General features: G+C 33.4%; 1 protein-coding gene across 1 annotated transcript; it reads right to left on the reverse strand.

Moving 5' to 3' along the window:
• Positions 1-1,884: 1,884 nt before the first annotated feature.
• Positions 1,885-8,391, reverse strand: LOC149782963 (uncharacterized). The gene has a single exon (XM_089934519.1). It carries the CDS (start codon positions 8,351-8,353, stop codon positions 7,106-7,108), a length of 1,248 nt encoding a protein of 415 aa, XP_089790645.1. The 5' UTR covers positions 8,354-8,391; the 3' UTR covers positions 1,885-7,105.
• Between the last annotated feature and the right edge of the window lie 11,036 nt (positions 8,392-19,427).

The raw sequence follows: 19,427 nt of genomic DNA on the forward strand, positions 1-19,427 counted from the left end.
CAAAGATGCCTACTTTGAAAACTGTTGTGCGGCAGGTAATGTCGATATATTGAAGATGACCCAACTAGCAATCGTAGATGCTGTAGAAAAGGATCCCGGAACAATATTGTTGAAAGAACCTGCATAATCTACAGATAGACCTGCATACAATTCAGACGGTGACACTGACCATCGCACTTCGAAAACAATTTAGGAGTTCAAAGGACGATTGTAGTGATTGTAGTGATTAACCCATATCATAACCAAACAAAATCTAAAACGCATATAAATCAAATTTCTCATGTAGACAGGTAGAGTCATTACGTGTGCATCTAAAGAAATATGCTATCTCAAACGTAAACCTTTTTATTCAGATTTTTGTGAACGCATCCATAAATATCATATTTCTTGTGTCTGTAAAACAAGGCTAGACATATTACTGAATTACGTGGATTACGTGGATATTCCTTTTGATTAAAAAAAAATCAAAAACAAAGATATCACATCAAGATCGGCGGGTTGGGTGTTTTTGTGAAGAATTGCATTTTCGCTTTTATAAGTTTCGTTCAGTCTGATTCAGATTACATAACTTGGTTTAAAGAAGAGAAAACTTGTTTCAAATTGACGACGACGTTTATTTTTGGGGTCGTTTGTGTTTCTCCACCAGTTTCAAGTTTCTTATTAAAGATATAATTGACATGTTCGCAAAAGCAATTACAAACAGGCGTACATCGATCAAATGTGTGGTTTTCAGGTGACCCTTTGATCCCGAAACTGGTAACATATAAAGGATATTTACATTTCTTAAGTAGATATGCGGAAATATTTTGCGAGTGGTGTGGAAACATGGTATTGTCGCGAGTGGCGGATCCACAAGTAAGAATACAAAACGCTTCCACTTTGCGAGTGAAATATTTCGGTACGTTCACTCGAAAAGTAGATTTTCTTTTCATTTTATTTTTGCATGGGTTTTATACATTCTGTACCAATGCGATTAGTATCTGTTTTGCTACATCGACAAAGAGTTCCTAAATTTGTAATAATTCTGGACAGCGACGTTTTACCAATTTAGTGTGAAAACGTCATGTTTCAAAATGTGTATTTGTCCAATCATTGACTATACTCTTACGAAAATAATGACATTTTTTATTTTTGTTGACACATTTCATGCGCAGACTGATATTGTTGGGGTTGAGTAAATAGAAACAACTTAGCGGTTGTAATTAACAGACCTCAGAGCACAATATCTTGCAAGTAATTATTTTAATATTGTGAGTTTACTTCAAGGATTTTAGTTATTCATTTTCTCTATTTCTACATTCAAGTGTAAACTTTTGTGTGACTTCACAAGCGTTCAGTCTAGCTCGATAGTAGATGCTGTATCCAATTTTCAATTGTGACTTAATTTCGGTTGCGATCATCAAAATTCAACTCCTGATTTATCCATTGTTTTCAAATGGTTGTGGTGCGGTTCAAAATCGCTGATAAAAAACTTGTATTACTACTCTTGATCACGAATATGTCTTAAAACTGTATGTGGTTGGTTGCAGAGTGTTACATGTATAAAATATTGACATTGCTGAAACATCAACATATAGTGTAAGGTCAGTCACTAACAGTTTCCATGATTTATGTAGAAAACTAATTATAAAAAGTTATTACTTGTGATTTATTTTTGGGGGTTCTATTTTAGGCACTTATTCATGGCACCTCACTGACTGATAAATGTACACTATAGAAGGTCTACAGTTGCCACATTTTACGATAGTACATCTGGGTGTAAAGGGTGAGACCAAATGAGAAACGGAACGAGTGAGAGAAAGATCAGAAGAAGAAGAAAAATGAAATTGACCCAAATATGGAAATAAAGATATGAGTAGCAAGAACGAGAAAAACGTAGTTACAAACGTAATATGTGGCGATATTATTTTTATCCCACGTTTATATTTCAATATCTCACAATGAAATACATAATAAAAATGACTATTTGCAAACAGATCAGTGAGTTCTCGTACATTTCGATTTTGGTACCGATTACATTCTTTTAATTCTGGATGAAATGCCTTAGAAACGAGTAACACTACACCGGTAAATAAATAACACAGAGAAAATGCTGATAGACATATACAGAGATAATTATGTTTTCATATTACATGGAGGATGTGGTGACGATGTCATTGTTGGTCCTAAATACTTCTGCTATTGATTATTTTCTTGTCTCTATCGACGCGATGAAATTTATTAGTAATTTCGGCCAAAAGGAACTTTACCCACTTTTGACGATGGTCTCTCATTGTTGATTATTAGATTTATTTTTCCACCAAAGCAGGAAAATGTTACATTATGGTAAAAAAACATCATCAAAAACCAAAATGAGAAAAATAGAATGATTTTATGAAACATATTGATAGCTATAAACTTAATTTTAACGACGTCTCTAGAAGCACAGAATAAATAGATACACATTTCCTTTAATCTCATTATTATTTGAAGATTCTACTACAAAATGCTTTGTTATAAATAATAGTTATCAAATTGTTAATTAACATAACAAACCATAATCATAATTTAGAACTAATTGTCAAAAGTGTCAGCAGAAAATATTGTCTGCAAAAGCAATACACAACAATAAAAGAACACATACAAATAAAACAAATCTTGCGAAAGCAAGCAAAAGATACAAAATATCAATAAACACGGAACAGTTTAAAACCCCAAAAAGATTGTTGTAAGTAAAAGTAAAACACCAGTGGTTTCTTGGACTAAAATAAATAAGCGACAACAGGGGCTCAAAATAAAATATTAATCACAACGAACTATTTGACTTTTTAAAATGAGAATAATAGCAACGAAAATGAAAAAAAAAATATTCTGATAATGATATAAATATTACAATAGATGAAAATTATGTAATTCCTAATTTAGCAACCACGGGAAAAATATTATTATTAAGTGAATTAAAAGTCATAAGAATAATACAACACCGTCGAATGATAATATATTAAACGAATTTATAAAAAGTACATCTAATATACAGATATCATTATATGTTTGTTTTTTTACAGTATAATATTTGACACATGTCTGATTAAATGACTATTCTGAAAAATATATAAGAAGAAAGGGGACCAAAGTTGACCTGTATTTATAGACCTATCGTAATTTTGAACTGTTTTAGTAAACGATTTTCATCTATACTTGAAAAAGACCGTCTGTTTTTAGATTTTCACGATGATTTAAAGAAAACAAAGCCGGAATTAAAACAGGCTATTCAACCACAGATCATATATTTTGTATTCACACTCTAACTAAAATATTACAAACATGCAAGATTAAACTATTTTGTGCCTTTATTGATTTTATCATTTCTTTCGACAATGTTTGGAGGATAGGGCTGTGAATGCAACTTTTAGATAGCAATATCAATGGGAAATATTTAGAATGATTTTTAATACGAGTTATAATATAATCTTGTATCAGTTCTTTTAGGGAGAAATCCATTTTCTTTCAGTGTAGTAAGAGTGTGGAGCAGGATGAAAATCTGTCATCAATTTTATTATCATCACTATAAATTAGTTTAAAAAATATCTATTAGAAAATTAGTGTACTAGTGCGCACTTAAAGGTTTCTGATCACTCTATGTATTTCCCCTGCAATTTTTATACTGATTTACGCCAATGACACTGTAAATTATGGTACCGACGAAAATACTGTCCAATATAAATTAGATGATTTTTAGAAATTGTTATCGCTAACGCAATTAAGAATCAATTGCGTATCAATTTTGTAAGGTAGCGATTTTAATTTTTTGTGCACGCAAAGATGATAAACGTACATTGTCAATTGGTGATAATCAATTAGACATGTAAATTAAAACACTTAGGTGATATTTTTCAAAACAATTAAGAGTTCCTAACTCAGTTATGTACTACGTTGACCAAGCTGGGGAGACCTGAATCTACTTTAGAGGACAATTCTTTACCTGAATCTTCCATTGACCTGCAATTGTATCCTTTCGATCATACTATATTAATCGTTTGATTATGGGTATGAAGTTTGTTGAAAGTATCACAACCGTCGAAATTGTGCATGTCGAATTGTTAAAAACGTTTTCAAACTGAGGAAAAGTACTCCGATTAACCTGCTTCACCAACATCTAGGAAGAAACCTATCGATGTAATTATAAGATCTCATCGAATATGACTTTTCATCATCTATCAACAATGGCAAATGGGGCTAAACTACTCCTTTATCAAAATACTTTTAATGATGTCAGTGATAACACCAATACTTATAAATGGATGAACAGCATAAGGAACGCTTTGATAACTATTTGGAGATCAGACCTCGTCCTATGTTATGAATTTGCTGATAATCGGAAATGAATGAAACGTACGATAGTACAAACTTTAAAAAACAATTGTATACATCAGGGGTGTCCAAAGTCCCTGGTATACATGAATGGCACCCGACGTTAACTGTACAGAAAAAATTTAATTTGTTTAGAAAGATTTGAATATTCAAAATTACTTAGTACTGTAATCTAGAAATCTATATTTGCCAGAGATAACATTTCGGACTGGCAGTCACAGCCTGCCTGTTAAAAGGGGTCGTTGGGACAATATTCTGTTTGAACAAAGAATATGTAATCATTGTGATAAAAATTATATGAGCAATGAACAACGTTATTAATTTATTTGTCTCACAATTTCGCAAAACAAATCTAAGTCATGTTTCTAAAACCGTTTTATTACCACAAACCCTCTATTGCAAATTTATTAACCATATTTACAATCAATATTCGCAAAATTCTCCCAAATCTTCCCATATTTGTTTCTCTAATAATGTCTGTAATATAATAAGTGTGCTATTTGTGGAATTGAAAATTGTTCATGCATCATAATGAAATGCTATTTTTTTCTTGTCATCTTTTGTACATTCCGTGATATTAGTCTCTACTTCCGTGACAGTGTTCTGTACTAAAGATGTTATATTTACGTACCCAACTGTTACGCTAAATGTTACGTACCCAAATGTTACGCTAAATGTTACGCACCCAAATGTTACGCCAAATAGTTATTGTTCTTGCTCTGATCGTAAACGTTGACCCGTTTTGTAATGCTGATCCTCATAGGTTAGTGACGTCACCTTATCTTTCATTAATAAATGTTTTGCTCTGTTCTGGACAAATAATATTTCATCTACATTCTTATTAATGTATTTCGATGTGAATGGTGGTGTCTAAAGTTAGACTGACCTGACTAGGTAAGGTCAATGACACTCGTATAAGATTTTTATACATAACTTTGATTGACCAGATTACGTAAGGTCCATGACACTCGGACAAGATTTTTTTGAAACATTTTAGAGTGACCTAATTAAGCAAGGTCGGATACTCGTACAAGATTTTTATACAAAACTTAGATTGACCTGATTAGGTAAGGTTAATAACACTCCAACAATGTTTGTGTTTTTTTTATACAAACACGTATGGTGGGAGAGAGTGCATGAATGTCATGACTAGCACATATGTGAACCAGATTAAGCGTATTCAAATAATTAAAGTATTTGCTTGAATGATGTATTATTTGCGCAAATTGGTGCTATTATATAATCAATATATCTTAGACTGAGGGCAAAATGTCGACACTAATCCAGTCAAACAGTTTTGTGGAATAATTGCAACGATAATACATAGGTATGACTGCACAACGTGTCAATCAGTAACTTCAATTATTATCTTAACAATTTTCAAAATATATTATTAATCTAAATTAAATTCAATAGCATTTAAAGACAAATTTAAGACATACAACATCAAGAAACAAAACTCCTATAAGTTATAAACATGCTGCCGTAAAAGAAAGAAAAATATAGACCAAGTCAGGTACTCAGGTCATATTAAAGTATTTATGTTTCACTAGGTTAATTGGTGTCCGAATAGTGGTCGCCAGGAGTCTGAAATCCTGGTCGGTATTGAGTTTCTGTTCTTATTTCTTTGACTGGATTTGGGTCCCAGCGTCGTACTCACTTTCCACTGCATAACTGTTACCATCTAGTATCCATTATGCTGCTATCTTCTTGTCTGTCCTTATCTTTGCCAGTTGGATGACCATTGAAAATCTATTAGAATTCAAATGCTCAGATATATAGATATTTTGTCCTGTGTTTCTGGTTCAAATAGTACTTGCCACGCTTTTGACTGCTCACAAACGACTATCTCTGCGACTCATTGTTAGGGCTTAGGGATGTGATGCTGTCTGAAAATGTCGGATTTTGTTCGCTATGCACCAATCTGTCACCGTAGTCATGTTACACACTGAATGGCATGTTGGCTGTCCGGCAGCATAGGTATAGGAATATTATTAAATTGTCGGAAGTTTCTTTGTGAATACTGTTCTAAATTGTCAGCTACAGACTCTAAATATTCAATGTTGAACTTTACATCTACCACTATCAAGATGCGTTTACAATTTGTAATTTCTTTGCTTTATTTACCACTTTAAAAGATTGCAGTATCCTCTGAAAACACGTCCAGTGATTTCTGGATTTAGCAAGAGATTTTGTTAACATAGGAATAGAGGCGTATAGAAAGGCTGGATCAGATACAGTAAGGTACAGCGATTCATAAGTATTAAATGCAGTGTCAGGTACCGTTTCTTTACTGGAAGCAATATCTTTGTGTCTGGAATCATTTATAGAACCCCTTCGCCTAATTCGCTGACTTGATCCATTGAGGCTCGCCTCCAATTTATTTCTATTATCCGACATGTTTACTTCAAGAAATATAGACCGAGTAGAACGCGTTCACCAGAGTAACATTGGAACACTACCACGTGCTCAAACCAACAAAGACTGTGACTAAGCCACGATGTGTACACAAGTCACAATTTGCGTGAGTTTCCAACATTCAGAAACTACCATTCATACGGAAATAAATCTGATACAGTGAATAAAGAATGACAAAATACACATATACCTCTCCACTCAAATTTTCTCAACTTGTCACCTTCAGAGTATGCACCATACGAAAGAAAGATATAAAAGTTAACACATGTCAAAACGTTTCACTGGCATTTTGCTAAAACTAAATCTTTAGTAGCATTTTCTCAAAGCTTTGTTTTTATTAAACTTCGCAATACTTTGGAAGATTCCGAGATGTGATCAAAATATTTTCCGCATTTATTATTGTTCGATATTCCGTACATACGGTGACTCCCAAACCGTATTGGAGACTTTTGTACAGTGATGCCAGCAAATTGTGATTATAATCTCTATTGTTTTTTGCCATACCTTCAAAATTGCCATGATTTGTTGTCTGATGCACAGCTAGAATGGTGTCTGTTGCGTCTATGACTTGGTGTTTCTGCTTCCGGGCATTTAGAACCAGCCAATTATCATACGCCCTACGCCCTATCACAATTTCAGGTATATCATTCCACGGATACGAAGGTGACGTGATGAAATAGTCCTCTGCGTCAATTAGGAAGAGTTCTCCCCTTTTCTTTGCAACCGCTGTTACTCCACTCCAAGATGATCCTTCTTCCATTGTTATATTATAAACATTGGTCCTTCTACCGATGATCAAAGTATGATGCTGCGATGTTGAATTATCTTGAATAGAATTATGCGATGTTGAATTATCTTGAATAGAATTATGCGATGTTGAATTAGTATGATGCGATGTTGAATTTTCATGAATAGAATTATGGGACGTTGGATTATTTTGAAGTATTGTAATCAATGTATCAACCAAGGTATCTGTGAATAAGATGTCACTATTAGCGAATGCGTAAAAATAGGACTCGAACCTTCTCATCGCGTCAATGTACATATACTTCAGAACCGGGACTCCATCCGCGGCGGTGACTCTTAAAGGCAAAACCACCCAACCAGCACTTTCACACACCTTTGCTAATGAAGTTTGATTTGTAAATACAATCGGCATAACAAACGGACGAAGTGATAACCAGTTCAGTATTGTTAAGTTATGGACTAAGTACTTGTCCTCGCTATCAATCCAAGACGTGAATAATGTAAGAAGAGGCTTCGTTTGATTTTTTGTCAGTTCTCGTAACCGTTGTTTCCATGGGGATGACACATTTTCTTCAATGATTTGAACAGCTGCGACTGATGATGAATTAGGCATTGGAGGCACATTCGTCAACGATTTTATCAGTGTTAACTGGAACTGAAAATTGCTGATGCTTTGAGGATTTGGGAATTCAGATAGAGAATATAATGTGTTATTCCGAAACGCAGTACCATTCCCCTGTACTGTTTTGAACAGAATAGGAATATTGATGCCTTCAAGGATGCTCGAGTACATGAATAGGTAAAGGATAAACGAAAAACATAATACAAATGACAGCATTCGAGACGTCCAATGAGGACATTGACTGCCTTGTGAAGATTTGCTTATCTGTTGATATCTCGGTAACAAATATAAGGTACCTCCTGCAAATAGACAGAGAAATGCTATAATTAAAGATTTGTATATTGATATGTTGTGTCGAATGATAAGACAGCCACAAATGTAAAAGTGATAACACTAGTCCAAAACATGGTACTTCTTGCCTTTCCTAAGAATGTAATGAATATATTTTATCTAAATTTCAAATCATGGAAAGGAAACTACCTACTTTAAAGTAAGATCCAACTTCTCAGATCCAGGTTATTACATTTTATCTCCACTTAGGTTACCTAGGTAGAGCAAAGTGGACCTGGATAACACTAACGTTGAGACAGCAAAGAAATCCACCTGCTGTCAAATGGTAAGTCACCTGGAGCAGATGCGATATACACTAAGTGAAAACAGTATGGTAACTGTCTCTATAGGACACACGGTACTAATTATACGGAAGAACTGTGAACCAGTCTAGAAATGGGTGAAGAAATAATAGAGTATTTACAGGTTTGGTGGTCCATAATTGGTTAATAATGAAAATTAAAACTTTAGGAAAAATATCTTTTGAGAGCTTATCCTATAGGTAATGTAAAAAAAATATTGACAAATTTCTACTGATGTAATTTTAGCATTTTTACAGGCTTGAATCAGGAGTACTCAATACTGAAAGTGGCACCTGATTCATTTGGTGCAGAATCAATAACACGTGTTTCATGCACATGTATGTAAACAAAGTGCCGCGGGTCATATGGTGTTCTCCTCACATAAGTTTGCACCAAGATTAGATGTGCATGAAGAATTATAGGTGTCATTATCAGCACCCATAAATTTTAAGTTATTGAATTTTGAATACGATAGTGTTTCCATATGTTTACCATTGGAGTGGAATTAGTACCGTGAGTCCTCTAGCTACGTTTCCGTTGTTTCTGTTAGCGTAGAAAACACATTATCTTCAAAAGCATGATTTAGTAATCTGTGTGCTTGAGTCTTTGGTTTCGATTTGGTGGTTTCAATATATTTCGTTCTCTTGTACAATAAAAAGATTGAGAATCCCACAAGAGCTTCGTGCTAACTTTCTATTGGTGCTACTTCTGTCGGACATATTGCATTTGTTCGTTATTTGTTGATAATACAACTTTCTTCCTTCAATTTTTAAATGAGGCGTACAATATTAGTTTATACAATGAAACTTCTCAAGAACGAAGACCGTGGGAACTAAAGTACAATTTTGGTTTTGATGAATTTTTGGTTTACTGAGTTCATTTAAATGTCAGAGACAATTCGGAACCTAAAGTTTATTTCATTTTCCAAAGAATCTGCGTTTAAGCAGGACTTGACCTTCAGAGATTTCATAATATTGTGTTTATCTGCTAAAATTATGTTAACATAATATCAATTGCATATTATTGTAATATGTTTGCATTAAATCTTGTATTGATGTAAGCAGAGAACACGGCAATCACTGTTTTCCAAACTATGTTTTTAAAAATTTCAGCTATTTAAAGCAATAACTGTTTCAAAACAACAGACAAATCCTTTTAAAGTAAAATACTGAAAGTGAGACAAAGAACATAATCAATAGTTTACCATGCAATAGTTAACACATGTTAAGAAGATGAACATGTCTTTTAGTTCACCAGCAAGAATGAAAGTCGAGGAAATTGTAGAACTGGTTCCTCTGATTTCACTGAACCAGCTTTAATTTGAATATCTGATAGCACAAGGGATATTATCAAACGAAATAGTAAATTGTATAAGCATTGCACCATAAAATAATATTGATTAATGATAATACTTATATTTCAATGCTGACTAACAACCCTAATAAAACGAGAAAAGCAATGCAAACAGATAAACTAAAACTGAAACACACATCTAGCGAATACACAGTTGAACAACTGATAAATCTGTTACAAATCCCAAATCTAACCTATGTCATACATTTAAGTGGGAGAAAAAATTCCAAAGGCACCTACGTTCTGTTCTACGCTACCTTTAAACGGCAATAGGATAAATTTAATGTTTCTAAAGTTCAAAGAAATTAAGAATGATTAGATTCAATGATAAAATATTACAGTGGTGTCACAAACAATACTAAAAAGCGTAATGGATTTCAGTCGTTGGTTTGGTGCACCCATACTAAGGTGTGTAACCAATGCGTTGAAGAAAAAAAAAGGTTGATATACAAGAAAGTGTTTAAATCACGATGAGATCGCAACTTCTGCCGAATGTTAGTTGAACACTCAATAAGGGATAATCCAGAAAGTTATGAGGGATTTACTATGATAACTACCAAGTATAAGATATCTAAGCTACCACGTATAATAAATAAAACCAATAATACAACAGACACAATTCAGGAAACAATTTTGTAAAACCTTACAGAAAACAGTAACTATATCATCGGTCCTAGGAAAAGAGTCACAAGGAATGCAGCAAAAACGAAGAATAAAAACTGAAAAGAAAATAATACAATTTATGCTGTTTGAATTTCATCTATACAAATATATTTATTGCAGTCGAAGGTTTCCATCGAAATGAATTTTAAACAGAAATGGTAATTTAAGACATTCATTACACACAATGGATTTTCTTGTTTGATATTACATTGTTTCCAATACAGTTAAACACAACAGTTTCTATTGCATCAATGATAAGAACCGAAGAAAACTGTTTTAATTCCTGATGTATGTTACCTCCTTGAATAGACATGAACATTATCAGAGAGGGAATGACTGTTAACGACAATAATATTGGTCTCTAATTTTTGAGAAAAAAATTCAAAAGTTATTGTCATTACGAGCAATAATTGCACAGACCACATAACCAACTATGGCTCTGATTTGGTTTCCACCGTAACATTTTTGCACATAAAATAAAGGGAAGGAATCCGTTAAGAAGTTATAGTGCTTTTAATTTAATTCCATTGCAACAATGTAAAGATGAAAACTTTGGCGTAGACCAAACAATTAGGTAAGCAACAACTATACTATAAATTATGGGTGATCCCCTTAAATGTTTTGATGCAACTACTAAACGGGATGTACAAAAACGTATTGTTACTCATAACCGTGAGACTTTGAAGGATAATAATTTAAAAGATTTAAAATTTGTGAAAACAAGACGACAGACAAATTCTAGTGGCTGATTGTAGTGGCACTAAAAGGACTACTAAAATTGAAGAATTGCAGCCAAAGAAAGTTGGAAAAATATGTAAAATATCAAAGATCTTCAGACTTGTTTAAGCAGAGATTTATTAGTACATCTGATGTTGGGAAAGAATTGCAAACCGTAAGAGAACGATCAGGTTACTCCCTAATATTCATAACAATTTGCATGCGAATGAAACAAAAACAAACTCAGAGACGGGTTCAGTAGAAAGTGAAACGGAGATAAAGAATATTGCATTTATTAGTACAGTTGATGCTAATAAAATATGATAGATGAATAAAAAATGGAATTGATATCGAAACCAAACTAACGCCTGTTTCAGAGTGCCTTATGACTTTTGGATTATAACAGGTCAATTAGATTTGCCAAATGGCATTTTAGTTCTTTTAAAGAGGATCCCAACAAATTATTGCACAAGATTAAAAAGAATCTAATGAAATTATATATATATATATATATATATATATATATATATATATATATATATATATATATATATATATATATATATATATATATATATATATTATATATATATATTTATATATATATATTTATATATATATATACACACATATACAAATACATATATATATATATATATATATATATATATATATATATATATATATATATATATATATATATATATATATATATATATATATATATATATATATACATATACATATACAAATACATATACATATATATGTGTTTATATATATATATATATATATATATATATATATATATATATATATATATATATATATATATATATATATATATATATATATATATATATATATATATATATATATATATATATATATATATATATATATATATATATATATATATATATATATATATATATATATATATATATATATATATATATATATATATATATATAATGTTCAAACTACACCCAAAACAGTGTAAACCACATAGGGTTTTAACAATGCTCCATCAAGTTCTGTTGAATACATTTAATGTTCAAGATACAAAGGTACACACACAAATGTATATATCAGTCGTGACTTTAATCATATCCAATCAAATCTGGATTACTATAAGTTATACACAGTATGTGTTTCACACTAATATATCCTTCCAAAAAATCAGAGGCTTATAAATTCTTTATAAACGTTTACTTTCACACTTTTTTGACTTTGAAAGATTGGATTAGAGGCAAACAATAAATATGTTGCTTACTAACTTATTTTTAAATTAAGAGATATTCAACTTATGATTATTGCATACTAAGTTCTAATTACAAGTAACTAAATCGTAATTAAAAGACCAAGTTTTATTTTCATGTGGCACTGATCATAAGCTACCTCGTACATAGTAATTGATTATTACATTTCCTCTGCACTAAACCAACAATATGTATCAGTCATTTGTTAATTTATTTTCTCCGATTTCGATTTTAATAATATAGTGAGGTGGCACACAGCGGAATTGACCTGTCGAGAACTCTCAATCATTGCTTTTCAGTTATCAGAATTTGCCTCGGGTCATAGGTTTTGTTAATTGTCTGACATTTTGAAGACGTGAAACTGCTTAATCAATACGAAGAGAATAGCTAATAATATTATTATACAGAGTTTCCTATTTATTGCTGTATTTGTCATTGCGCTACCTGTCTAATATTTAACAGCTGGTATTAAACGATATTCAGTCAAATGACAAAAGGCAAATAGAAGTAGTGGAATATGAATGATTTATTACAGCTGTACCTCTATCAATATTTAAACAGCACGAACATCTATATCAATATTAAAACAGCACGAACATCTCTATCAATATTAGAACAGCACGAACATCTTTATCAACATTAGAACAGCACGAACATCTCTATCAATAATAAAACAGCACGAACATCTCTAAAAATATTAGAACAGCACGAACATTTCTATCAATATTAGAACAGCACGAACATCTCTATCAATATTAAAACAGCACAAACATCGCTATCAATATTAGAACAGAACGAACATCTCGATTAATATTAGAACAGCACGGAACAGCTTCTATACAAATATTAAGAAATCACACGATATGAACAATCATATAAAACCAAAGATGTCACACATGATAGGTTTCAAACAGACTGATGAATACTGGGGAAAAGAGCCATTCATCCATTTTATATCTTAAGTGATATATCTTAAAAGATGTTTAATGAATTCTTGATATAATTGGTTTACAGAAATCACAGTATTTGAAAGGTTTAGCTTGTTTAACTTAATATGGTATTTGGTTATATAATGTTTCAACTCTCTCTTACTGCTGTATATATTTTCTATTCTGTCCTTTATTATCGTCCACCATGCTGACTTCTAATATATATATATATATATATATATATATATATATATATATATATATATATATATATATATATATATATATATATATATATATATATATATATATATATATATATAATTGCCGATTAATTGTGATCGGCAACCATTAGCATCATCTGAACCTGTCTCTATGGATTTAGTAAGTACTTTCGTGATGAAGAATACACCAAAGTCATGTAAACTTTATCCAATTCCAGCATCACTACTGCTTGAGTACTTAGATCCAGTATTGTCTTAACTAACTGGTGTTATTAATACATCTCTCTCATCCGGGGAATTCCCATAATTTTTGAAACTGCCATTGTAAAGCCTCTGCTGAAGAAACCAACATTCGATCATTACGATTTAAAGAACTACCGTCCAGTTTCTAATCTCCCATTCGTAAAAAAAAATCATAAAAAAGTTGTTCTATCCCAAATTGTATATCATCTTAATTCAAACAGTCTTTTTAGCAATGTACAATCTGCATATCGCCCTTGCCACAGTACTGAAACTACTATACTAAAAGTAGTTAATGACATTCTCTCTGCTTTGGATAGCGGAAAGAGTACAGTCCTCACCTTCCTTGATTTGTCTGCAGCATTTGACACAAAAGAACATACTATATTAATTCACCGTCTACAGCATGAATTTGGCATTCATGATACAGCCTTAGTGAGGTTAAAGTATTGCTTGGTCAACAAGATACAAATTGTGTCCGCAAATGGAATGCACTCCAGCCCATTTGATCAATATTGTGATGTTCCACAGAGGTCTGTTCTTGGACATGTTCTCTTCATTCTGTACACTCAGTCGCTCTCAAGTGTCATAGATCATCATCCAGTGCTTCACCGACTGTACGCTGATGACACCAAAATATACAAATCTAGCCACCCGACTGAAGTTGATGCAACCATCTAAGGTGTAGAGAGATGCATTTCTGTAATGTAACAAGCTGCAGATGAATGATGATAAAACTGAAGCCATTCTGATCACAACATAAAGAATTTCTCATTCACATCCTTTACCTCAAACAATAAATATCAGCAACACCAACATTCAATTCACTCAGTCAATACAAAACCTAGGTGTTACTCTGGATAGTACTCTCACATTGCACCAACATGTCATGAACATATGCAAGGCTGCATACCTTGCTCGTGACATGGACAACGGTGAATCATCTGAACCATTCCCTGTCAAGAATGGAGTAAAGCAAGGCTGTGTTTTGTCCACAACCCTCTTCAAACGGATGTTCTTCGCAATGATTACTGGTGCTTTATGTATTTAAGACACTTTGATCCAAAAAAGATACCAAAATCACAGCAAGGTCTTCCATCAGACTACATGCAATGACGAATCTACAGGAAGTGACTATTCGTGAGTTCCTGTTTCTGACAACTATTCCTTGAATGCCAAATCTGAATTATTCTCCTCCGCTTGTAACAATTTCGGTGACCCAATCAGCAGCAAGATGACAAAGATGATGCAACAACCTGCACCAGGATAACCTAGCTTAGAACCTGCAATTACAGTAAATGGCCAAACCACCCTCCTGTCGGTTGACAATTTCGTCTATCCAGGCAGCACAGAGCCGCGAGCTTTCCATATCGATGATGAAATCAATGCCAGAATTGTTTGGCAGACGACGCTGTATGCATTCAAGACTTGTGACGGCGTGCAGACGCCATACCAAAATGCTGAACCATTTTCACATGGGCTGCCCGACGAAACAGATCTGGTAAAAGTGGCTGGATAGGATCCAAGACACAGAAGTTCTCACACTGCCAGGCATTTCAAGCATCCGCGCTCTGTTGATGAAATCACAGATGAGATGGGCAGACCACATCACCAAGTAGTCAGAACGACTACCAAAACAAATCTTCCTCGGCGAGCTGAAGGAGAGAAAATAATCTCAGTGAGGTTAGAAGAAACGGTCCGAATATTATCTTATGTTATCATGAAACACTTCAATATTGTCCCTGAGTCTTATGTAGGTATCGCACAGAATCTCTTCACCTAGCACAGTCTCGTCCGTAGTTGAACTACATAATTTGTACTGAGGGAATTGCAGACACAGTGTACAAGGGTAGGCATCGTAAGTCTGAAAACTACACCTGTATTGGTCATGTACACCCAAGCGGCATCTCATGTCAAGTGTGCCACAGACAGCTCAGATTACAAATTGGTCCGATCAGCTAACCGCATCCTCATAAGAACCAAACCAGATAGTGATAACAGGAATGTCAGGGTCATCTTAGAACTCAAATGTGTGTGTGTGTGTGTGTGTGTGTGTGTGTGTGTGTGTGCGATTTGAATTTTTAACGTAGCTTTAACAATAACTCAGATGAGGAAGATCAAAATATTTATATATAAACATATACAAATAGAGAAAGGGATAAGTGCCAAAAGGTGGAAATTATATTATAAAGCAAATATCAAATAAATTTACATAAAAGTGAATAGGAAAAAAGAAACGTTTGGGTTAAAAAAAGAAGTGATTATGTTCAACTGAGAACGATTGTTCTAGACGGGTATTACGTTGCGAACAGTATTCACAATACTGTAAAGAATTTAGTTAAAAGCAAAGATTATTGTCAGATTTCCCATACGATTGGATTAAAATGTAAGAAATGTATTCCGACTACAATTTAATACCGTCTCTCTTCTCACATCTCAGAGAAGAACCAAAACAATGAGTATATAGAGGATAGCTTCGGGTTTGTTTTAGTAGATACAAGGAAGTATTTCACAATGAAGTTTAAAGGTTTTATTGTCACAATAGGCGATGCCACGTGTGACAATACAAAATGTTTCCACTTCACGCGTGAGGTATTTCCAATGTGTACTCAATCCCGCCCACCCCCGATTTTCTTATTATTATAAATTATAAATGCAAACATCTGTCATTTTTATGGCCTTGTTTTTCCATTCCGTGTAAATTCCACCAACTGCTGCGTTACTGCATCGATAAAAAGAAGTTCCGAATGTTTGCAATAATATTATGACACCGACTTCTTGCAGATTTAGATGATACATATAATGCTTTAAATTATGCATTTTGTTAAATTGTTTAAGTGTTTTCATACGAAAAAGAAGAGAATTTAATTTTTTATATTACATTTCTTGCGCGGATTGATAAAGTTAACATTACTGGTGCTGGCGTAACTAGAAACATGACAGAACGGTCCAACAGACATTACGGTGTAGCATCATTTAGCTACAGATTTTAATGGTTGTGAGTTTACCTGTTGGAGTTTTAGTTTCGTATTTTGTTGGATGGTTGTGCGTTGGCAAACTTACAATATATTTCGATAAGAGACGCAGTACTCAGATTGTGGAATAATTTCATGTGGCAATCACATTGAATAAATGCCCGATTACTCCCCCGCATGATTGCGATTGTCAGAAGAGTTGAACTCGCGATTAAAACCATTGTGTTGCCATATATAGTACAGAGTAGGTTGCGTGCTGATTTTTACTGGCGAATCTATTGGGTATCACTGTATTAGGGGTTCATTAACAAATACGATGCAATTTCCTGATCTGCTATGCGTATGCTGTATGTACATTGCGGCTTAGCTGTTGCGGAGGATCATCCGTGAAGTTCAAACGAAAGCTCAGTTTGTCTCAGTATTAAATGAAGGACATCACAGAGCGATGTCATGCAAATCAGATACGGTTTGCTTTTGCGGAGTTTATTTTTGTTGTTGTTTGGGGTTTAACGCCATTTCTCAGCACATGATAGGTTATACATGGTGGCCAGTATATCTGGCGGAGAAGATCCCGAAAGAACCACGGACCAACGGAAAACAACTGGCCAACTATATCACATGTCCACGCTGGCCCAGCCTGAGACTCGAATCCACTCGGACAGAGGTGTGATGTCCGTGATCTGTAAAGGCGAACGCCTTAGACCACTCACACACCACTGGGCCCCTTTTGTAGTGTTTAGCGCCCTCTTTTAACACATGATCTTCTTCTGTACATGGAGGCCAGTATATTTATTGAAGATCGAGGGAGAACCAACAAACCATGGGAATCTACTGGAAAGATTCCTCACATATCCACTTTCTTGTGTGTGTGATCTGCAAACACATAGGACCAGCCAGGTCCCAAACTAAGATAAAGAAAGAATATATCATATATAGTCAGAACATATAAATCTAGCTGTTTCTTAACAATACTAAATTAAAACAGGTTCTGCAATTGTTGATACATGTCTGACACCCGGGTTGAGAGAAAGTGTAATGTAAAATTGAAGGGATTTGCCGTGAAACTTAAATACAAATATGACTTTACTATACAGAAAGTTACAATAATTATGATGTCAAATTGTATATATATAAAACTCCACTTGCCCGACTTCCGGGAAAGCTTATATTTCTTTCGGGCAAGCTCTAGTTTGCAAGACACATACGCCCGCGAGCAAGGGCAAAAATATCAGAGAGGGTTACAAGATACACAAATTTTTTTTTATCGTCGGTGGTCTACGTAAAGTACAAAAACTCCTTGCTATCTGTTGTACTGACAAGGGATCGTTTTCAATTCCTATTGCTTTATCACCTCACGTTTTATACCCCGAGATCTCGCCATAATATATATATCAGCACCTTTTCTACCGTTTATATAATGCACATTTTCCTTCTTCATACCTGGCTGTTTTTTTTCTTCATTTATTCTGTGTCATTGAAATCTTGTAGTCAATGTCAATGTCTTACATTTTCTCGCGCAGACGTGATCATGTAAATACTTACTAATTAAAGCGACTTTTGACAAATAAAGAGCAAATATTTATATGTTAACCTTTCATTTACATTGTAATCGTAATATTTGTACGTATCAGGGATTCTGTGATTTTCTGGTGCTACCTTAGCCTCGGGTATTTTTTCGGATTGGGTTTTAATTGTCAAAATTTCAACTCGTGATATTTTTGACAGCTGTGCGTTTGGCAAAAAGGCGTTCGTTTCTAATGATTAAGTACCGGGAGCATTTCGTTCAAAGTACAGGTTCGAGTATCATTGCTTATAATTTACCTATAAATCATACATGTACTTTATCATACAGTGTTATATAGTGTGTGTCTTTTTTATAGGTACATTGGAAGGAACGATACTAACACAAACGGTTCAAAGCTTGATTGATGTTAAGGAAATGTAGCACCCGGAAGAGGTATTTAGGATATGTTCTTCACGTGATATTTACAGAAGACTCCGTATCTACTCCTTGACAAATAATTTAATCGACAAATGTAAGTGTTCTTAAATCATTCTCCATACTTGGATTTTCAAATAGTTTGATGCATATAGCAGATTTGAAGGTGACTAAATGATAATTCTTAAGTAAATAGATAAAATAAGTTCACAAATCCTTCATTTGTGAGTATAAATAAAACAGTATAACTGTAAAGATTTCAATCTCTCTATCTCTCTTAAAAATATAGCTATTTCTAAAACTAATTTTACCTATACCTTTATTTGTCTATGTACATTCACATGTCTGCATTTGAT

The sequence above is a fragment of the Sinohyriopsis cumingii genome, chromosome 15 (genome assembly GCF_028554795.1).
Source record: "Sinohyriopsis cumingii isolate HCF-2022 chromosome 15, ASM2855479v2, whole genome shotgun sequence".
Lineage (NCBI taxonomy): Eukaryota > Metazoa > Mollusca > Bivalvia > Unionida > Unionidae > Sinohyriopsis > Sinohyriopsis cumingii.

Bases quoted from the DNA above. Each gene is read 5' to 3' on its own strand.
- LOC149782963 (XM_089934519.1), bottom strand. From the start codon at position 8,353: ATGCTGTCATTTGTATTATGTTTTTCGTTTATCCTTTACCTATTCATG.